This window comes from Necator americanus, chromosome III (genome assembly GCF_031761385.1).
Source record: "Necator americanus strain Aroian chromosome III, whole genome shotgun sequence".
Lineage (NCBI taxonomy): Eukaryota > Metazoa > Nematoda > Chromadorea > Rhabditida > Ancylostomatidae > Necator > Necator americanus.
The window spans coordinates 8,487,110-8,510,247 of NC_087373.1; the positions used below are offsets into that span (position 1 = coordinate 8,487,110).

General features: G+C 40.9%; 3 protein-coding genes across 5 annotated transcripts in view; 1 reads left to right on the top strand and 2 right to left on the bottom strand.

Moving 5' to 3' along the window:
* Nucleotides 1-1,972: 1,972 nt before the first annotated feature.
* Nucleotides 1,973-19,033, top strand: RB195_008977 (uncharacterized protein; the record flags this gene model as incomplete). 2 transcript variants are annotated; one of them, XM_064195754.1, is made up of 17 exons in its annotated part: nucleotides 1,973-2,038; nucleotides 5,742-5,884; nucleotides 5,990-6,082; nucleotides 6,145-6,285; nucleotides 7,267-7,380; nucleotides 8,222-8,330; nucleotides 8,587-8,700; nucleotides 9,944-10,048; nucleotides 10,621-10,722; nucleotides 10,823-10,974; nucleotides 11,042-11,201; nucleotides 14,389-14,594; nucleotides 14,943-15,083; nucleotides 15,573-15,740; nucleotides 15,800-15,966; nucleotides 16,285-16,429; nucleotides 18,949-19,033. In XM_064195754.1, the coding sequence occupies 17 exons, from the start codon at nucleotides 1,973-1,975 to the stop codon at nucleotides 19,031-19,033; spliced, it is 2,211 nt and encodes a 736-aa protein (XP_064046899.1). The 2 variants fall into 2 exon arrangements, with proteins under 2 accessions (XP_064046899.1, XP_064046901.1); XM_064195755.1 differs by lacking the exon at nucleotides 1,973-2,038 and having other exon boundaries at nucleotides 5,760-5,884.
* RB195_008978 (uncharacterized protein) lies at nucleotides 2,816-3,148 on the bottom strand (the record flags this gene model as incomplete). The annotated part of the gene is made up of 1 exon (XM_064195756.1): nucleotides 2,816-3,148. The coding sequence occupies one exon, from the start codon at nucleotides 3,146-3,148 to the stop codon at nucleotides 2,816-2,818; it is 333 nt and encodes a 110-aa protein (XP_064046900.1).
* Nucleotides 19,034-19,950: 917 nt separating the features above from the next.
* Nucleotides 19,951-23,138, bottom strand: part of RB195_008979 (uncharacterized protein) — a gene marked incomplete at both ends in the record, with an annotated part of 38,536 nt that continues 35,348 nt past the window's right edge. Inside the window, 5 exons of one of the 2 annotated variants that reach the window (XM_064195757.1) lie at nucleotides 19,951-20,010; nucleotides 20,094-20,202; nucleotides 20,786-20,888; nucleotides 20,983-21,127; nucleotides 22,756-22,819. In XM_064195757.1, coding sequence (XP_064046902.1) covers nucleotides 19,951-20,010; nucleotides 20,094-20,202; nucleotides 20,786-20,888; nucleotides 20,983-21,127; nucleotides 22,756-22,819 — 481 coding nt within the window. Of the gene's footprint in view, nucleotides 20,011-20,093; nucleotides 20,203-20,785; nucleotides 20,889-20,982; nucleotides 21,128-22,755; nucleotides 22,820-23,138 lie in introns of those variants that run through there. The other variant, XM_013451269.2, reaches the window with a different exon arrangement.

The window sequence follows — 23,138 nt, forward strand, 5'->3', positions numbered from 1 at the left end:
TCATCTTCGCTTTTCACCCCTCACCACAATTTGAACACAGTACGAACTGTTCAAACTGTATTTTTTTCCTCTCTGTTTCCTCCTCATTTTTAGTGAGTCATCAGAAAATTTAGAGATACCGATGTTACACCAACGTGTACTAATTATCAAACTAGGTACTGCTAGCTATGATAGAAGTAAAAACATGTTGATAAAGAGTCAACGCATATCGTTGACGCAATCACCACTTTTTCCAGCCGACAAAATGGTCTGGTTACGATTTTCCACTGTTGTTAGCCTTTTTCTCAGTATCTCTAAATGTTTAAATCTCAGTACCTTGACTGGTTCAGGATGACTCAGAATTCCATCTCAGATTGAAAATATTATTTTTGACGTTGTCTTGTGAACACATTCGTGCTATTCTGATGCGCTGGAAATCTAGGATAAATAAATAAGTAAATAAATGTACATATATGCGGCATGTACGTCTCGTACGCAATTTGAGCCTTTTCAATTTGAAGAGCTTTCGGATTTGTCGTCCTCCAATTAAAGGCGAAAAAGCAGAGTTTCACTGGCTTTAATTGAAGAACTTCTCTTACCGAATAATTTATGTGGTCCAGGTTACAACTTATGAGCGGCTACCCGAGCCAGCCGCAGCCAAATATCAGCTGGGCATATTGTCAGCTGTCAGAAATACTTAATTCGTGAACATCTCCAGTAATGTTGGGTCGGTTAGGATCGGGTACGAAACCCTTAGCACTATCATTACTCGCTTCAGTTCGCAATGGTCGCATTTACATCCCAACCGCTAGCTCTACGGCGTCGCTTCGAGCGTTGCCGCTTCCGCAACTGCAGCGTGCCTCATGTCGTTTTTAACTAGGATATACTATCATGTCAAGAGCTTCGGTTTTGTTTACTTTCTCGAAAACGAAGACTGAACGTTTAAGGAATAACATCTGGATGTGGGTGCATTAAAGGAGCCTACGATATTCAAATTTTCCTATATCGCGCTTCTTGGTTATCAAAAAGTGATAATTGAAAGTTGTGGTTCTGCAGTTATTGTGTTATAGATGTAGTTCTACAATGATCAGCAGGTGACGTTAATCCTGTATGTAACCCAAGTGTTCTAAAAAAAACTAAGTTGCTTTTATCTCTGAAAGGGTTCATCACATCGTGGCTCTTTGCCAGGGATTAGTGCGTAAAGTGCAGAGATGTTGCGAGAATTATATGTACCATAACATATTCAGTTAAAGGCATCACCCCACGAATCTGAGGTGGTACGGAGTTCAGGTGGAGTATTCGTATACGGGATGGGAGACTATGGAGAGAAGAGTGATTCCGTCCATTTCTTCCTAATTGCCGTAAAAAACGGCCCGGAAGATGCGGCGCCGCACAAGGCTGGCGCGCCCCAGTCGAACTCCTTGTAGAAAATAGTGCAACAGAATACCTGAATCCGTATCTTCCGGGCCGTTTAAAGGCAACGTATCACGAAACTAACGATGTTGGGATCTCTGTGGGCAAATATAGCGTTCGGATATAAATTATGAATAACCCCGATTAGGGAGAATTTCACGTGAACTCGCTCAACTTTACCCCATCGTCAGGAAAAAAACGATGTGTGAAACGTCTCTTCCCTTGTACGCACTTCCCCTCAGCAGCCTATTCATTAGTTTAACTTGAATGGGCTGTTGAGCATATCTCACTGATTTTCGACCGCTCTTTTGTGCATGCTGCGCGTACAGAAAAAATCGATGCGGTTTCACGTACCTCGTAGGAAGGAAAGCAGTTTCTCAAGTCGTATTTCAGAACAATATACCACGCTTATACTTGTAATACACACCAATATGTTCTACAGCTAGCTTCGACGTAACGTAGCATACGTAGCATCGCGTTTCAGTTAGAAGTGTATAAATATTGATTGGTCGATTAATCCACAAGAGCTCGCACAGTCATCAGCAATTTGACGGAATAATACTACATTTTTTAGTACTCGATGTCAATGCTAGAGAGACCGCCAGCGGTGAAGCGAAAGGCTCCAATAGGCGAAGTTTTTCCTGAGGTTTGTTTTCGTGAAGTTTTCTTGGAAAACCGAACCGTTTACAAGCAACTGCTTGTGTTCTCTAAAAGCGAATTCATCGCTATGGCAGTTTTTAGGAATCTCAGCAGAATCTTGGATTAGAATCCTATTAGCTGCGCTTCGTGGATCAGCAAAAAGAACCAATTACTAATAAATATCTTCAATTTAATCAAAAAATAGAAACGAAAAAACAAAGGAGTACATGAGATTACGAAAACAACAACAGAAGCTCAAAAGCGAAATTAATAAGGAAAAAATGAAAGTTAGGCGTAAATGGATATCTCGAATGGTTGGGCGCTCCAGCACAGCTTCCGTCCCTTCCTTCTGTTGCCGTGCTGCGTAGGAGCATGCTTGCGCACCGACCGTGGCTCTTTTCGCTCCTCTTGAAAAAAAACTCTTAATTTACTCTTTGTACGTCGAAAAAAAGTTAGCTTTCTTACTTCAAAGCTTGCCTTCTATCGGTAATAATAGTGAAAATAATCCTCGCATAGCACAGTGAGCAATCTTAACATAACTCAAAACTTGTCAGAAACACATTATTTGTATTTCTTTCGTGTCATTTAACCCATATTACTGCTGTATACGTGTTGGTAGCTTCACATTCTTATCCATAAAAATTATGGTTTCAGATATGTATTTATTCGGTCAGGTAAGCTTTCGTTTCATGCAGCAGCGCACGAGCACTACAACTATTAGGAAGATAAGAAAATCCTGCCAGTTTTTTTTTAACTGAGAAGTCCAGAACATTCGATATGATATTTACTCATATGATGTATCGTGTGGTCGTACCATAACTCCACAAAAGGCATGTATAGCCGATTCTTCCTTAACTTTATGCACCATGTAAATTTCATGTGGAGCGACGACAGCAGTCCGCAACTTCAACAGCGCATTGGGGTAGGGGACCACTACCATCGACCTCTCCTCGCTGGTTTGCCCGTTTCGCAAGAGGAGGCAAGCCCGGTCGAGACGCTCCCAATTTATGGAAGGCTCCACCGTTCTTGACGCTGTCACAGAGGATCCGGACGTTAGCACCTGTAGTCTTGCTATGAGATTCGGGCGTAGCCAACCAACAGCTTCAGACATCTTCATACCCTCAGAACGAAGCGGTACAGCCGGGTATCCATCTGCCAATTTCTCCTCCGCTTACATCGAAATAAGGAGTTTCTGAAAGAATTGCTTACCGGCAATCAGAACTGGGTACTCTGAGGCTCCAATTACATCGTACCATGTAGCCTCCTCTAGGAAATGACGTAGGAAAGTCGAGCATCTCCTCCAGATCCGATGCAAGACCCCATATAGCCAGTGAAATCCGTCAAAAAATCGAAGATCTAGGCTGGAGCATAGTACCTTTACTACCCTTCTCTTCATTTTCCTGATATAACTTTCTCTGATTATCACTTATCCCGCTCCTTAAGGGCTTTCTTGGGCAGAGAGACTATAACCATGTTCGATTACAGTTGCCGACTTTTTCCACTCTCAGCCTGCCCAGTTCTGGGGGGAGGGGATCGCTGAACTGCGTTGAACTGCTTGGGTGGAACACTGCAATGACCAACAGTGACGGCTACATCTCCACTGTATGGGGAATAAAGCAAGAAGAAGAAAATTACACGACTGACAATCCTTTTTTACCAACCTAATTTTAGAAAGTACTGCTCTTTATAAAGTACCATACAGTGGTTTCAATCTTAGTGGGATTGGGACTGACTGTTTTTCTCACAAAGGAGACTTGGTATTCATCCTCTAGCAGGTGACTGTCATATAATTACCAGACTTAAGACAAGTAAGTAGCTAGCATATAGCACAAGGAAAAAGGACCCGTATTGGCACGACCTTGAAACGGCACCTCGGAAGCACATCAAACATTACCGCAAAGGGTGACCTAAATAAATTGCAGAAAGTCATTATTTCGCTCTCCAAGCAAAACTGAACCTCAGTGCCATTTGTTTTGGATGTGCTCTATATTTTCTAGACTAACTATCACAAGTGGACGATCTGCGAGGAATAAAAAGAAATGTCTGAATTTACAGTCTATTTGTCAATGCTGCTTACAATACCGACGTATTCTGTAAAATATGTCCGAAAGGGGACGGTGGGCTGTAATGTAGCGACTAATGACAACAAAACCAAAGAAACGAACATATTCACTTACAATGGGACTCTACAATCGGCTAACTATTCCATGCACCTTTGCGTTGGTTCATACAATGCTTGTCGTGGCCCGGGTCCGCTCCGAGAAGGAACGGCGGGCATCGGTGGTAGGATGGCCCGTGGCCGACTGCCCGGATCCGGAGGGGCCTGCCCTGAGCTAGCCACCTCCGCCTAGCCGCGGACTCGTGCCCACGGTCCTATCCCCCTGCCCCGATTCCCCCTCCGGGGGAATCACGGCTACCCCCTGATCCTACTCCCCAACCTATTTCCCAGTGGTTATAATACGGTACGAGTTGTTATACACTAGTGGTTTATCCATATAACGACACTACACGACAATGCATAAATACACGACATAAACGGCGGGAGAATATAGGGGCCTGTAATAGGCTCATTGGCTGTGGTCCTCGACGAGATATGGTTTGTGGTTGCGGTTCGGGCCCAGGGACAGCCAGCCAAGGTAGATGGTGTACTGCGGGCATGCGGTGGTGGTGCGGCAATCAGTCGAAAAATGCGAACACGAGCACGGAATTACTACGATACAAGAAAGATGAAAAAGGAACTGGAACCCCGAGTGCTCGGAGACACCCCTTATATACTGCGGCTGGCGTGGGAGTGTTACCGTAATACATTGCCAATGGCAATGTTTCCCTCGCGCCGCGTGAGAGAGGGTGCTGGCTGGCTGGGAAAGTCGTGTCGGGCACGACAATGCTGGTTTAAAGGCATCACCCCACGAATCAGGGGTGGTACGGATTCCCAGTGGAGTATTCGGGCCGTTTCTTACGGCAGTTAGGAAGAAATGGACGGAATCACAACCCTCTCCATAATCTACGGTCCAGCATACGAATATTTCATCTGAAATCCGTACCACCTCCGATTCGTGGGGTGTTGCCTTCAACGCCGGCGTATCACGAAACTGTTGGAAAAGTAGAGTACGACGTGTAAGTTGAAGACATGTGGCTCTTCTCGATTCTCCGTAATCATCCTAAAAAGGTTTGCGGACGGTGTTTGATGCTACGGGATACCTTGGAAAGCGCAATCTTTATTCACGGGCCTGCTCCCTCAGCAGCATATTCGTGGATTTTACTTCAATAGGCTGCCGAAAAGACCTCATTGGTTTTTGGCCATTGCACGCGGATGCGGCACATGCACAGCGGAGATGGCTCGTTCCAACTTATTTCGTAAGAAGGGACCTCGTCCCCCATGCCGTTTTACAAGACGATTAGGAAGATTGAGTTTCCTCGTTGATGTTCCTAATTTACACCTGGAATTCTATGTTTTCCATCGGGTTTCCACACTACGTGATACACCGCCTTTGAAGAATTAAATAAAAATTTCCTAAAGTTTATGATTCAAAGATTTCTTTAAAATAATCCAACTAGGCGTCTGTTCCATCGTAGTAAAAAGAAAGAGGTCGTCCCTTAAGTAATTTTTCGTAAAAGTATTTCTCGAAAAAGTTTCACAATATTCCAGTGATTTTCCACAAAAGAAACCATAATTCATTTCTATCACAGCGATAATATTTTTCTTTAAGGCGAAACGGTCTTGCAGTATGTTTGCAATGAAGCAAGAGTTCAATAACCTCCTATCAAAGAAGAGAGAATTCCTATCCAGACAGCGGACTTCCTCATTACTGATCCATCCATTGGAAATAGATGAGAGTCCATTGATTCCTGAGTTAGTTAACTTTTATAATACAATAATGACGGGATATATATCAGTTGTTAACCCTTCTTAAAGAAATTATTATTGTAGTGTAGAAATTATTGATAATTCCTGAAGGTTCTCGAATTTCTATCGTCGTCTTTCGAATGCTCCTATGGCGTCGGAGGAGCATGCTGCACAGTTGGCTCTTATTGAACAAGTGATTCAAGAGTTAGTTTAAATTTGAAATTAGAGAGTGAACCATTCCAACAGATATTTAACGATATTTTTAGGTCTATAATAATAGAATGGCCTCGACCAGTGGATGGAATTTCGTCAACAAACGAACCAGTTGAAATCGACATGGCACCATTAATTCATCGTGCTCGAAGCGTTGTAAAATGCAGAACAAGCCATCCGACGATGAAAATAAAGTAATAGAGCAGCTGCTCATTAATTCTCTTTCAAAATCAACATGAACGTCAACGTACACATCTTCTAGGCTTGTCCGTCAGAAATTAGATCCGAACGTTGAGACAATTTTTTTTCTTAGCACATAGCATAATTTGTACAATTCCCCATCTAGAAAAGACGTACATGGTGGCGAATTCGCCTAAAAAAATTAGGTTTCTGGTCATAATTTATTTAAAGACAGCGTATCATGAAATTGACGTGGAACGGAAATTCCAGAGAAAACGTTAGAGATCAAGCTGTAGACTAAGTGCATTTAGCGTTTTAGGCATCCTCTCTTAATCGTCGTAAAAAAGGCGTAGAGTACGGCGTTTATTTCCTACGAAATCAATTGTAACGTCTTACCTTTCCGCACGCGTCGCATCGTCGCAATCGGAGATCAACGATGCCTCTTTGCCAACCTATTCAAGTGGAACCAATGCCGTTTTTAGGACGACTAGAGGGAACTGAACGGTGCCACACTCGCTTTCGTTACTTATAACCCGAACTCTACGTTTTTTCTGGGATTTCAATACCTCGTCAATTTTGTTTATCGCTGTCTTTGGATTTATAAATGCTTTATATTTAAGACACGTATGATTTTTTAACCCTAATCAGAGCTGGAGACTGCCAGAACATTTTAGGATTCTGTTTGGTGTAGATCCTCAGATCTATACAACATGAAACATGGTGCAGTTTTGCTTCACTAGTCCCTCTGCAGTAAAGTACTGTTGTAGAACTTCTATTTCTTCTATTTCGCTTGTGAAGCACCCCGACACTTAGAGGAAATATACTCACTATTTTCAAACAATTGCATGTATGTCCTGAAAAGCATTTCCAAATGACCAGTGATAGGCTGATTATAGACGGTAAATGATGGGTATATGGATTTTCACGTAACTTCACTATAAAAAGACAAAAGAAAGAAGAAAAAAATCTTTTTTTCTAATTATAGTACTTTCCAGAGTGTGTGCCATCAGTCAAGATTTTGTGGATTCCTCACTTCCTCAGCCGAAAACCGTCGAAGCATTCTTTCGTGCTTCGCTTGTGAAGATTTCTCAAGATGGCACTGGGCCCAGGTATTGTTATTGTTAGTAACAGATAAATATATTCAAAATTAATGTCATCCCACTCCAAGTGCATTAAATATACTTGTAAAGACAAAATAAATACTACAAATTTGTAGAGTTGAGGATTGATGCTTAATGTATTTCTAAATATAGGGAAATAAGATTTTCGAGATAGAAAGATAACATAGCTTTGCTGTGCTGAAATAGAGGAAACTAATCCTTTAAACCGAACTAAGAACACCTGTTTATATAATAAGTAAAACAAAACCACCTTAACAACTTGAAAACATTAAGGAGACTATTCAAAGAGAATGTATCACCAATCCGACGCACGGTGCAAACCCCTAGGAAAACGTAGAGTTTGTGCTGTAGATTACGGAAATGAGCACCGTTCCGCTGAACTCCTTTTAATCGTCGTGAACAACGGCGTGGGAACCGCTTTAGTTCCTACGACGTTCGTTAGAACCCCCACCCAACGAACACGCTCCGGTCCCCTCAATAGCTTTTTCGTTGGCTATGCTTGAATATGCTGGTGAGGAGTCCTCATTAATCTTCGACGACGCGACGCTTTGTGACTGATCTCATTGGAAAAAAACCGTTTTTCACAACGATTAGAGCATGGGCTGAGCCGCGCTTGTTTCTGTAATCTACAACCCGAACTCTACGTTTTTTCTGTGGTTTCGTACCATGTCAATTTTGTGATATGCCTTTAAACACTTTAACGCCTAGGGCTACAGAAATCCCGATACCTTCTCACGGAAAGTTGACATGAAACATTTCATCGATGAAAATTTCGAAAACAATAAGGTTACCAAATTCAGCAATATTTTCTTCGTTCGGCAAAATTCAGGCAAGTAGCAGGCCGCATGATTCTAACACAACGAGAAGGTACACCAGCAACTAAAACTTCGGATCAAAATGGTGCAACCGTCAGTGACGGGAAACTTATTGCAAGTCAGGTAAGACTGCACAGCATTTGACCGATCCATCAGTATCACTTATTCTATTGCCGTTCTATTTATTCTTTGTCGGGATTATATAGATGAGATAATTAATTCTGATTAATATGTATCATAATTAATACGCAGTAACAATGAAGGTTAAAATATGTAGTTTGTTGCACGACTTTTTTGATCCTATTAGTAAAAAAAATCACAGTCGGTTAAGCGAGTCAATTCTTTGATTCGCCTAATAATTTTTCATATTTTGGGCTAGGCTGCATCTGACACTCACACATTCGTGCTTTTGGACAGAATGGGTGAACGAAACGCGAGGACAACCAACTTAAAATTCGACAATCATGTGCTCTGCGCCACTTTTCCGGAAATGGTGAGTTTTAAACGGAACTGAGTGAGGAAATGAGGCAACTCTCCGTTCCATCAATACTAACAAAAAAGCCTGTGAAAGTGAGATTGCAAAAATCGCTTTTTAACCTTTTGACGACAGACCGGATCAACGATGAGCCGCGCTTTTTTGGTTGCGTGGGGGACATTGTGGCTTAATGTTGAGCCGTGGTTGCACCGACACCCTCAGAGGCGCTTGTCTCACGTGCCAGACGCGCAAAAACGTGCACTGTCGTCAATCGGTTAACGGAAACTCATGAAAAATAAACGGATTAAGGATAAGAAAAACTGACAAGCCCTCAAAGCTCTAGCAATGTCAAAAAAGCAGCGACACGAGCGATTATATGTATATGCGATTATATGTTGTAGATGATGAAAATTAGCTAGACTTCAATAGCTGTGTGTTACTCCTGGTTCTGAGCATCTCAAACGGATTGATTGATGCCAGACACATTATCCTTTAGATTATCCTTGCTTTGAATCCCGAGCTGTACGTTTCGTGATGGTATCGATTTCTTATTTTATGCGTATCAGCGAATTTGCAGCACTGCACATTGTCACTCCACTGAGATTTTTTCTCGTCCATTTTTTTTTCATAGGTTTCCAGTATGACAAACAGTCGGAGTCGAACAACCCTACCACTGTTTTGAGTAACGTATTTATCCAGTCGCATACTTGCGTTTAATTCCCCATGATTATTACTATTTTGCCTCGTCTGCTATCCTTTTTCCATCATTTTGCTTCTTTCCTCAAAGTTTACCTTTTTATTTTGTTTTTCCTTCTAACTCCTTAATTCTCAACGTCCTCTTCCGTAACGTCAAAAAGAGTGGATCGTTAGCGGCAGGAAGAGTTTGTTAACGTTCATTTTGTTTAAAAAAAAGTCCCAAGTGTTTCTTCTGCAGTAAGAACCTGTTGCCTTGCAAGAAGATGTAGAAAAATTATTAGAAAAAGGATATATTTGTTTTTAAAAAATAAATTTGGAATTTCTTCAATTTCACGAGCATCTCTATCAGCTGTCATCAAATTCCCTTTCAATAAATATCAATGTATGAAAAAGAAAAAATAATTCGCACTTATTTTGGAAACGCAGCCGTTCTGCTAGGTTGTTGATTGCATCCGGTGATTATTTAACCATATAACTTTCGTAATTCGTACAGTAATTAATGGAGCTAGTTCTTTTGAAGGATTTATCCCTTTGATAGTGAGATGGGACTACTTGTATTTTTTAGGGAGTAGCTCTTAACTCGATGGTGGATCGAAGGCAGCTCGCCACTCGATATGCCGTACAAGTTGAGGTGGCGCTAAACATCGACAACAAGCTGATTGTTAATCACGTATGTTACAGTCGTATTTCTACTTTGTTTTTTTATTTTTCACATTTTTGACGTTTTCGCACAATTTTACGGGCTGTGTAGAAGTTGCTTAGAATTCAGGGACTATAAAAGAGTACTGTAATCCATTCCAATTTGCACATCTTCGACGTATAATTACTTTACAATCACCATTCTCTAAGCACTGACTTAAACTTTCAAAAAATATCTTAGCTAGCAAGCAAGCAAAAAGCACTAAACGGAAATAAAATACACTAGAAATGGTTAGCAAAACTGATGTTGTGCCCGTGTTTTCGCGAATGCATCTGAAATGTTTCGATAAGTACAGTGCTGATCAAACATTCGCACACTGTTATCATAACTTTTTTTCTATTTTTTATCAGCGAGACTTCTAACAACGAACGAAAAGTGCACTGTAATCTCAAATCAACAAGTCGTAATGTATGAAAAGATGGGGAAACATGGGGGATGGGAAGTAAGGGAACAATAATATTTTCTGTACTTTTTTTACTTCCGGTTTGAAAAAAGTATGATTCGTTAGTTCGACGTCTTTTAAAAATAATCCAGCCATTAAGGCAGTTCTATCGCACCCTTTCTTGATTGCGATCACTAATGATCAAACCGAACCGCTATTATTCTCAATATTTTGGAGTCGAATGCTTTCCACTGAGCATACGGTTAGTTTTGGCACAAGACGTTTCTTATTTTGACAAGGGCTGACTAATCAAGTTCTGAAAGTCCTCCAACATTTAAAATATCTCCCGTAGCTATTTCTAGGAGACATCAGAAGTCTTCCGTGAGTCCTCCACCATACCTTGGGCTGTTCTTCATCAAGCGATTAGACAGTTCGTTAAAGCACAAATAGTGCAAGCTCGTAGCTTGCATTATCATGAAATATGTCATGTCCAGTGCATGATTTTACTGCCTCGGTGAGTACAGTTTTCAATTCACTCGCATCTCCTGATCTCGGTGTAAAAAAATACAATATCATTGCAGTGTTATACAATGCAAAACAATCGAGGAACTGGATTCACTAGAGTTGGAGCTCTACGGTAATTCCAAATGCTCCAAAAACAAACATATCGAATTAAGAAATCGTCTAATGACGGAACTAGTACTTCCAACAACTCCAATTGAGCGAAGAGAGTTTATGGTGGTGAGGAATTGATCTATGCAATTTCTTTGAAGATTTTGAAAAATGTAAATGGTGGTGGTTTTATTTTTCTGCACACAGAAAGGAGTTTGAAACGAGACATCTTAAAGGCAGCATACCACGAATCTGACGTGGTGAGGGGATCCGCGGGGAAAGCTAGGTATGAGATTGTAGATTGCGGGATCAAGGCTGGTTCAGCTCATCCTTCCTTAATCGTCGCGAGAAACGGCTTAGAAGACGATGTTTTTTCAAGACGATTTCAGTTGCGACGCGCCACCCTCGTGTACGCGTCGCATTCAAATACGAGCGGTCGAAGACCACTGGTGTCTTCTCATCAGCTCATTTAAGCAAAACCAATGGATATATTGTTGAGCGAACCAGAACGTGTGCATAGAGGAGCGTTCTAACGTCAATCGTAGCAACTAAAGTTGTTCCCACGTTGTTTTCTCTATGACGATTAGGGAGCGGTGAGCAGAGCCAACTTTGATCTGTCGCTATTCGAATTCGGATTCTACGCGACTCTTTTTCGTAACATGTAAAGGACACGACAAGGTCCCACAGCTCTCCTCTGTTTCGCGCGTTTCACGCTCCGACCGAGAAGGAGAAAGCTGCAGCATGTTGGAGGTAACCGGCGTCGCTGAGGCTGTCTGGTGGAGTGGAACAGAAGCTCCCACGTCAAGGCTTTCCTCAGAGGTAAAGGGATTTGAACTTGCCGGCCCCGTAGTAAGTGGTTGGTTAGGCCCCGCCCTTTCACATTATACTGTTGTGTATATATGTATTTTGGGATGAAGGCTAAGCAAGTACTCACTGTACTTGATGCGGTTGAGTACACAGAAGCCACAGAAGAGTGGCGGAACAATTCATGTGTGTGTTGTGAATGTATATGTGTGTTGCGAGGGGCTCTAAGAGCCCAGGCCGCGAACGCCCGCAGAGCGGCGGCCTGCGACGTCGTACAGGTGTCAGAGCACAATGTACGAGCCACATGAGGCCAAAATAAGGGTAAAGTACAGTGAGGCATGGCGGTAAGTAAATGTACGCGGGATAGGGCATAAACCATCGATGACTTACCATCGATCGAAGCTTGGGTGGCTACCATACCCCGGAAACGCGACATGATCCTGCAATCTAAAGGCCTTCTCTAGCTCTATGTCATCTCTTTTTGTTCCGTGAATTCCCTCACCATGTTACATTCGTAGGATCCTCCCTTTATTAGAGCGACTAATCTTGGTAGCCATGCGAGAGATGCACATTCGGTTTAATGCACGACAAATCGAATTTGTAGCTAAGATCGTTCTGCAGATTGATCTTAACCCCAGATAGTGTGTGATGTTCAGGAACTTTACACAACATCTGCGTTTTAGTGACCTCCCAGAACAGTCAGAAGAATCAAACGTAAGGTATCGATCCACACGAGTCAGATTTGCACCGAATTGATGCCTACTCATTTTGGCGCCAACCACATGCGAGGGAGCGTGCAACAGACAGATCGTGCAGCGAAACTTCCCTACAATATTTTCGTCAACCACGTGATCTGTACAGGAGCCGATTATCAAGAGCCAACAGAGAAATATAAGGCATTCAAAAAGGACATTCTTTGAAATGAGCATAAATCTTCGCGGATAAATGACAAAGGTCAGCATCACGAAATCACAAAAATCACAAAAACAAACAATGTGTGACGAAAGTATCTAAGCTTGCTCGGACGACACAGCCAACATCGGAAGAAGGTTTGCAGTAAAGGGTGACTTTGAGTGAACCCTGCATCAGACAGGCAAACTGTATCGGAACTGTCCGATTTGTAATCAGCGTAACTGAGAGGTTCAGTGGAAATTCCGAGATTTTTACGTGTCCTTGCTTTTTGCCCTTCCAAAAGTAGATAGAATCACCATTATAAAGCAACAGTGCAGTGAGGATACTACACTACAGTTGAGTTTTCTGGATTTCATTTTTTCTAATGGCTCAGAGTGGACATCCGCGCGGTCGGACCCTCATTCAATTCTTTTTTAGCTTTGGAATCCAGCCGGTAACAACACCACATTCATACGCATGTAAGAGCAGTTTAAAAATTCGTTGCTTAAATGAAAATGGTCGTTATAAATTAAGACGTAGCTGGACTCTACTTTTGACCTTCATAAACCGTGGAAATTTAGAATATGGGAGATCCAGACTACAGTTAAGAAAAATAAAATCATCGCCATCGTGTGCGTTAAATTAACAACAAAAAAATGTTGGTTATTTTTTGAACGAGAAGGTTTTTGAAAGGAGGAGGAGGTCTCATCCATGCACGCGATTGCATGATTGCAAAAAAGGACGAACTCAAAGCATAAAAACACGTTTTTTTAAAACATGAGAGAGCTGGGAGAAATACTTAGCTAAGGATAAGATAACGGAGAAAAATTTGACTTTTTTTCCATTCTGAGTATTTTTTTCAGATAAAGGATTTGCTGCAGAGTACTGCTACTGAACTTCCTCAACATTCCTATTTGATTGCAAGTGGTAAAACACTTGACCGGGCTTCATATCTTAGTAGGCATCCGTAGGGCTCAATTAAGGATTATGAGGCTATGTGCAGGTAGACCCGCGCAGTAGTGAACTGAAAGTCATACGAAGTTGTTACTGACGGGTCTAGAATTCGCTCTAGGATTAAAAGGACGAAAAATTAAGTATCGCTTGGGATGCGTCCACTTCAGAATCGTTTGAAGCTTACGAATTCGTGCCCAGCCCATACAATGACTTTGGCTGGTTAGCCAATGCGTGTAGTCAGTGCTTCTATTCTTCCACACAAATCTGCTACCAATTTATGGACCCGAGGAAGAGTATGTTTGTGGTTGGCATTAGTGCGATTTCGAAGCATCGATCGATTGTACAGTCAGAGCGAACCTCTTACAGAAGGGGCTTCACAAGCCCCAGTCTAAGGTTGAATGCATTCGAAACCTTCAGTGGGCTGCATCTCTAAGTGTGAGAATTCTCTGCGGACAACGCAGGAGACTTCAATGTTCTACTTTTCTGCCTTGCACCTACCAGTAGGAACTTTTATAACGTTCTACCAGTAGATCATAAAAGTATGCAGAAATACAGAGTTCAGCGGTTTTATGTGTATCCAGAATATGTTCCCATATCTCATCTCGGTGGTAAAATTAGTATAAGTACAAAAATATGAAAGGATTCATTCGTGTATGATTGTATTTAGGATAAATGCGTTTCGATTTTGGATATGTCCACGGAATTATCACATACTGTCTGGTCTTGGCTATTTCGAGCAACGGAAATGCTTCAAGATGTTGGTCATAAACTATGCCCTAGCCCTATGCTTGGAGATAAAAAAGGCACAAAGACGAAAAAACAAATGGCAGCATCTGAGGAGTATCAGACAATGCTCAGTCTATTCAATAAAGGGTATGTGATAAGCTAAGAGATACCTAGAGACAGAATACAGCGAATCTGACGTGGAGAGGGAATCCGCGGGAGAAGTTAGTGATGGAGTTGTAGATTGCGGGAGCCGCGGTGGTTCCGCTCATCTTTCGTCGAGAAAAAACGGGGTAGGAACCGCTTCTTTTCCTGCGAGCTGCGAGGTACGTTAGAAAGCTTCTTTATGTTCACATTCTGGCGATTAGGAAGAAATGAGCAGAACCGGATCCCGAAATCTATAACCCCATCTCTTAGCTTTTCTCATGGGTCCCCTCACCACGTCAGGTTCATTGCAAGCTGACTTCAAGACATTATTAATAATATTACGATATTAAGGATCATTACCATGGCTAGTCCATTAACCGTTCGTGAGGTTTTTCGTGACCATTTCGCAGCACTCGGAACGAATGCGATGATGATACGAATGTGTGATGAGAACAGCGGCTTCTTCTCTTTTGTGTTTGGACTGGAGGAGGGGTGAGAATATCAAATTTCTTACCTCTAGATTTTTTCCGTCACTTCTCTAAAAATAACTGAAAGCACTGCTTTGTTTTTCCTACATGTTCTTTGGAACAATATTTGAGCAGCTTTTTCTCACTGGATTTTTGTACTTCTTTGAGACGTTTAAAAGTGAATGCATTAAATAGTCGAAGACCGACGACGCGATAGTCAGACCTCTTCACGAAGTCCTCCGAAGAAAGATATGAAGCTCTTCGAGTTATCCGAGAATAGAAGCCACTGAGCAGCCTTTGCGCGCGATCGGGACAAATGGAAGTATTATTGTTGACTGCTCGAGCAAATCGGCGAAAGCACAGGTAATACGGATGATATTAAATAATCATAAGAAGCCAACGCTATTGGAAGGTATTGCGCCCGCCAGAAATATAATAAAAAATAAACAAAGTGATATTTAAAGAAACCGCATACATCTCCCTTATCTGAAATCAAATGCAAATCTAACTTCAGCTCCATGGATGTCTTGCGAATGGGGTCAATCTCTGCCGAACAAGTCAAAGATTTCAAACAAGGACTACCTGAGGTGCTTATGGACGAGCAATTTCCCTCAAAATTCCCATACCTTGTAAAGATAGAAGCTAACGATTCGTCATCGAAAATGGATATCTCTTCAACAAGGTGACGAAACCTGTCTCGTTCCACAATTCGTGACGGTAGCAACTAATTCTTATCATTAGGAAACGTTTGGTATTCCACAGCTACGAAACATTACGTCTAGACAACAGTATTCATGTCCATGACGATGAATCCACAAGGATTAACGTGCTTACTGGGGAGAAGGTGGCCAGAATCCTTGTATCCTCTGGTACTAATTACTCAGTATCAGGAAACTTTGGAGAAACAGGTATTGTATTTGTTCTACATCGTTACTACTTCTAGAAGAATCCATGAATAATCTTGTCGCAGTCGTGTAAAAACGACCTGAAGCTCGGAGCAGTCTAAGTAAAATTCGTTCGTGGCGCGATGGAGTGGATGGTTGGAATCGGGGATTCTCGTTATCTCCACTACTCGCTGCAGTCCGACTGCTAGTGAGGATCTCACCTTGATCCCAATTTCTCGCTCCAGAGCGCAACTTCGAATGCAGCCGTTTACGCTACTGCACTCAGCTTCAGGCCGTTTTCCGATATTTCACTAACAGATTTGTTATGAAGACACATTGCAGTTGCAACATTCGGAAGTCTCCCCGCATTCCTTTCTCTGCTTCAACAGCAGATTACGGTTCCAGCAACAACGTTCACAACGGCACCGAGAGGAGGATTTGATATCCGCACTCTTCTGCGGAATATGCAACTTCCGGAGAAAGCTCAGTGAGTCTGAACTGCAACTCGGCAATTCTATTCATGTCCAAAAACAAGACACGCTCTGAAAGAAGCGTGATTTGCGTGCGTTCGTCGTACTCTCAGCCTAGTCCATGGAAGCAAAGGGCATCGGTATTCCGTAATATTCTTTTGTGGATTATTTGGACTTGGATAGCGTCCCTGCTGCGCCTCATTTCGCCTCGCTTTTAAAAATAGTGGAACAATTCTATCAGATCCTAGAAGGAACAGCAACCATCGGTGGAGGGAAACTCGGTCACGACTTCTCGGATCCGGAGGAGCGTGCGCTGAGCTAAGTCAAAAGATGGCGAGTCTAGCTCTTTGGACCCGTGGGTACCCAGCTCCGGGTCCTTTCGCGCCTTTTTCCGGGGTTCTGGTCTGCCCTGGAAACCCCACGTTCCACTCCTTCCCCATTTGTTATGCGAGTACGATACAATGACACAAAGTGAATAGAAGATCGATTACCCTAATGACATGGAACAAAAGACGGAAACATGGCGAAACGTCTATACACGAATAGAATGTGATAGATGATACAGCGGGGCTTGCCAGATGTTCAAAGCATTTGACCACGTGACCAGCATCTGACCAGCCCCGCTGTATCACCTACTGCATCCCATTTGTGTATAATTCGGATGGGGAATGCACTCCTAGATGGAGTGATGGTGTGGCTGATGTCTCTAATCCAGAAGATATGCCTCAAAACCATATTGAAGATCCAATTTAAAACCGATGCGAAACCAAAATCCAAACCCGAAATTCAATTCAAGTCGCATGCAAATAGTGACGAAATGGAGCTGGAACCGAAAGCCCCGGGTGCTTTACCCATGCGCTGGTCATGCAAAGCTACAGGAGGATGGCACCAGCAGATGTTTTATTTTCATATTGGTCTTGAAAGAGATTTACAAGGTTGCGGTTTTGGCTTAACGACAGTAAACTGTCTGCATAGATAATGATATCAATGACCAATGTGAACAAAGTTTCTACGAACAACTCACGGTTCCTCCTGATGAAAGTCCAAACCTTGGAGATTCAGTATAAAAACCTGCTGCTCAAAGGAGTTCATAGCGGTAGCGGACTCATCTCCCTTCCTTCTTCTTCATTGGAGGGCCAGCTGAAAAAATGTCGTTGAAAAATAACGAACTGTAACAATAGATTTTGAATCAGCACATCTTATGCATTGCCCAAAAGTGAAGGATCGAGGGGAAGTTAGGAGGGGAGTTTAGAAACATCGGAAAAGGAATAAGGCGAGCAAATAAAATAGATAGGATGAAACTACTTTGCTATGATTGCACTGAAGTGACAAGTGTTGATGCCTGTCACTCAAACACTACATCTGAAACGCACGTTTAGATGCGACCCTACCGAACCCCCTATGACAACTTCACGTATGATCCTGAACATATTTGTAAACGTACTAACTTACATTCCTTACCACCTCACCCATATCCATCTTTCTTCATCTTTTTCTCCAATGACCAATGATTCAACCCACCAAAACAAAACAGGCACACTCTTGAAAATCACGGTGTTGGTTTTGGATCCTAAAGGGAGGTTACCACAAAATTGACGAGGTCCGCCTTTTTTTCTGATTTTCTTTAGGTTTAGCTTTAAGGCAAAATTCTACAAAGATTGACGAGGTTGGAATATCTCCACGTAAGGAAAGAGTTATGGGTGTAGATCGCGGGTATGCTCGCAATCACGCTCAATCCCTCCGCCTTTACTGTCCTGAGAAAGGAATGAAGGAATGGGAGTCAGGTTTATCGAATTTTCTTCCTAACCATGTGCCACGCGCGCAAGCATACGCTCCGTGTCTACCAGCAGGCGAACAGCCATATATGCACCACCCGCTCGCTGCCATGCGTATGCTTGGGCTCGTGTACGTTACGCGTTGTTAGGTGCCCCGTAAGAAAATTAGGACAATAAGGTCCTATTTCATGCCGTCTTTATGAGGGGAGGGGAACAAAGCAGATAGCAGTCAAATTCGTGTTTAGCACTCCTAACTGTATCCTTCCGTGGAGAGACCACTACACCGTCAATTTCGCGGTATGCTGCCTTTAAAGGCATCACCCCACGAATGTGAGGTGGTACATATTTCAGATGGAGTATTCTTATACGAGCTAGTAAATTATGGAGAGGGGGGTGATTCCGTTCATTTCTTCCTAATTGCCGTAAAAAACGGTCCGAAAGATGCACAAGGCTGGCGCGCTCCAATCGAACTCGCTGTAGAAAATGGCGCACCGGAACGCTCGAAGCAAATTAATCCTATCATCCCCACTTCTTTAGTAGTAATATTATATCTGAGCCTTAATTAAAATTATTACTTCCGTCAATGATCTCCTGTGAAATATTTGTAGATGTAAATTCCGTAAATAAAATTATAAAAGTAAAATTATAAAAGTAAATAAAAGTAAAATTCCGTACAATTACACCACATAGAATCCCTCATAACCCTCTTACATCTCTTATACCAATTGGTCTAAACATCTCATTAGTAGTTTTTTTTTCAGAGATTCTGAATCTGAAGGAGACGAAGGAGCCGAGAATTTGTCACATTCCTCAAACAACGAGCGAGAATCAGCTGAAGAGCTTTAGAACAATAGCAGACCTTTTGAAAGTGTCTCAGAAACAGTCTGCAGCTCAAGCAGGAGTGGAATTGTAGTGGAGAAAAATGAGAACTAAAAAGATCCTTGAATATAGCTCTACCTCTTTTTTTTCGTCTTTCAAAGCAGCGATCAACAGTGTTGCCTTTGTAAACTCATCCGCTTTGCTCACACTTTCGCCATCATCTCAATATTTAATGGAAAATATCAAGAATAAATTAATGGCATGTAAACGACCTCTCAAGCTGTCTATTTTCTGATTTTCTTAAGGTTTCTTAAGGATTATCTTCAAGGTAACATACCACAAAAATTGACGATATTGGGAGCTCCTGAAGAAAAGATAGAGTTGAAGGTGTAGATGACTAGTATAAGCGCGCGCCCATTTTCACCTAATTGTCCTGGAAAATGGCGTGAGAAAACGATTTGTAGTACAGCACAAACTTTTTAGAACATTTTTTTTCTATTTATAATTAAAACAGACGTTGGACTTGGTTTTGTGAGACACAAAATTTGTTGGCACACAAATTAACAATTTATTCAAACTCTAAAACTTCCTGATGCGCACTTTATGTAAGATAATCCGAAATATCACCTAAAGAATCTTTGCAGTGGAATTTGCACATAGTTCTGTGAACACAGCTGAAGAAAACTTTATGAAGGTTAAGTTCTTATACGTTATTCACAGAATTAATTTAATAACATTGCTAATACCCGATAAAATATATACAGACGTTTCTGAGTTATAATTCTGATTATGTTACAAAGTTATCCTTGAGTGATTCCATAGCGAGACAACACACGCACACACATTAAAAAAACATTATGACGTCGTAAAAGATCACGTTTCGATTCCTCTAAACTGCCCTGCAGCTACTAAAAACCTAAGTGTTTAGTAAAAACAACTAAAATCTAGAAGCTTAATGGTACGGTATCATCGTCCGAATTGTATTCGTGCAGCTGTGGAGAGTGCTGAAAAGACGTACATAGTTAATAATTTTAGGATCAGGATTATGTATTACACTAAATCCTAACGAATTACATCCTAAACTCACCGCCATTGCCACAAGGCAGAGGAACATGCTAAATGCTGCTTTCGAGATAAGAAACCAAAAGAACCGAAATCTCTCAACTGGTGAAAAGTTGAAAGTTTTGCACTTTGTCCTGGAATTGTTATGCTAATTTCCAGAGAGAATATTTCATTGCCTTCTTACTTCTCTTCTTGACCAACATTAACCTCATATGTTATGAACTTCATATATCCTTATGTTCATAAAAAGTCAAAGATTACTTGATTTTCTTGGTTTGAAAAGTTAAAAAAGTCACAACACTAGTAAATCCAAATTTCTTTTTCATATAGCCAAAATTTCACTTGTTTCGGCTAACGATACAAATAAAAAAATAATCTATCGCTTGGATCTGCACTACTCCACATTTATTCCTTTTGTAACATAGATAGAGTTAAGAGAACAAGCAAATTATACCCGTAATACATGCAAATTTTTTCCACGGCATTTTTAGTAGATTTTCTGGTATGAACCCACTTGATAAATATAAGAGAAAAATGAATAAAAACGGATAAAAGCTGTGGATGAAAACGATGGGAATTTATCTCGGTCTCTCTGGGAAATTTTTCCAACCTGTTCAGCAATTCTTTCACTTTTTCCTCAGAATAAAAAACAATTCTTCAATAAGAAGTTGTTCCATAGTTTTTTTTTCTAAATCCAGTGTGCAGCACAGAACTTACACAGCACAATCCTTATCGTGATCGTATAGCACGGTCACAAGTGAGAGCGCGATAGCGGCGAGAGCTTTACCAATTTCCAGTGCGATGTAGATTAGTAGTATGCCTGGAATGAGCATTATTTTAAGTGAAATCGACGTGTGATTCAAATTCTTATAAAAAACCTCAAATTAAAGTCATTAGTGTAAACGTTTGCTTACCAAGACTTGGTCGACGAGCATGTACAACCGAAATAAGGAGTGTGATAACTTCTATAGCAGCAAAGGCGAGAAATGGATAGAAAGCAACGGATTCGAGGAAGAACACCAATAATAAAACAGATAACATGAAAGTCAAGTCGAGCGACTAAAATTAAGGGATTTAGACAGGTTTTTTTAGATGCTTTTCTTTAAAAAAAAACTTTTTGTTTTTTCATCTTCGTTTCTATCATCATCTATTTTCTTTTTGTCTTCTTTTTCTTTTTTTTTATTCCAGCAGCATATTTTTAAATGTGGGCTTAGTGCTGAGCTCTTTGAATATACTTACGGTTGTCTTTTTCTGACTTTTAAGAGCAGTAAACGCGAAATAAGTAAATGGAGAATTTAATTGACGAAAACATTTGCGCGAAATCTTGGATTTGTGCCTGTGTTTATTTTCTGTCATTTAAGACATCTATGTGCATCACTAAGCAATTAGTGAGGCCTTTTCTTAAGAAAGAAGAGAAAAAAGAAGAGTTATTGATAAGAATGCAACCTGAAAACTTTGAATTTCGCATACATGCCTTTTTATGGTGAAAATGAAAACAAACGGGATCAAATTCATAAAGTAAAAGTCATAACATAAAATTCATAAAATTCATAAAAATTCATAACAAATGGGATCATTTTCATAAATTCATAAAGTTTCATACATAATTATATTAGTTAAAGGCATCACCCCACGAATCAGAGGTGATACGGATTTCAGGTGGAGTATTCGTATACGGAATCGCAGAATATGGAGAGAAGGGTGATTCCGTCCATTTCTTCCCAATTGCCGTAAAAAACGGCCCGGAAGATGCGGCTTCTTACTTTCTGGCGCACTATTTTCTACAAGGAGTTCGACTGGAGCGCGCCAGCCTTGTGCGGAGCCGCATCTTCCGGGCCGTTCTTTACAGCAATTAGGAAGGAATGGACGGAATCACATCCTTCTCCATAATCTATTATCCCGTATATGAATACTCCACCTGAAATCCGTACCACCTCAGATTCGTGGAGTGATGCATTTAAAGGAAAGCTTTCCACTGAAGTGCGGAGTAATGGACCAACATCATTTGGCATGTAACTTTATTTTAACTTCATTTTCATTTCTATCCATTCTCTTGTATTTTTCTTCTCTTACAGTTAAGCAAAACTCTGTTTTATAGTTGTCGAATCGCTAAGAACTCAGCAAAACTCTCGGTTGGTTAACAAATGATTTGAAGAAAACAGCGCACAACATTTAAAACAAAACATTTTAAAACGAGAAGAGGACGAGAAAAATGTTCTTCCGGGCTCACTCAAGATTCAAAAACTGAAGAGAGTGCATGTAGTGTTGAATAATTAACTGCTTCGTATAATTATATGAAACATTATTCCCAAATTTCATTGATCTGGGACAATGTTGGGATCTCTTTCTCCTAGAGATTCAAGGATTTTGTGGCAGGAAATGCACAAGAGGTGTCATTATTTTTAACACAATATTTGATCAAAAGTTAAATTGTCATTATCATCCTTTATGTCATTGCCATTTTCTATTAGCCTGAATTTGACAAAGTATAAAAGTTTGTCTCATCATTCAGGAAAAAAATGAGTCAAGAGCAAGTGCCCAAAGAGCTGCCGTGTTCGATATTAAAAATTTATGGATGGAAAAAAGCATCTATAGTTATAGTTATTACGTGCATAGAGAAAAGAGTCAAGTTCTACACAAAAACACGAAGCGAATTTCTCTTCGTGATGCACAAATCTCAGACTCACCTTTGTGACAATGAGGAACGCTTTGAAGCCTCGCATTTCTTCTTCTTTTGTTCTACATTCGGGTCTGAATAGGTTGTATTTAAAGCTTTCGCTATACAAACAAAATTAGCAACAAGACATATTTCACGGAAATCATCCACGGATGGGGCTTTATCTAAGCATTGAACGAGACAGCAAAGGAACAAGATTACAACAATAAATTGTATCCACAAAATAGAGCCAAAGGTTCAAAAGATGAAAACGTCGTTCATTAATGATAAGGTCGTTAAATTAACAATAACTATGATGATAATGAGAATACGTGCCTCCATGCGGAAAAATATATTAAAAAAAATGACAAGTGATTATAAATGAAATTCGCTGACCATAAAAATGAACTTTTA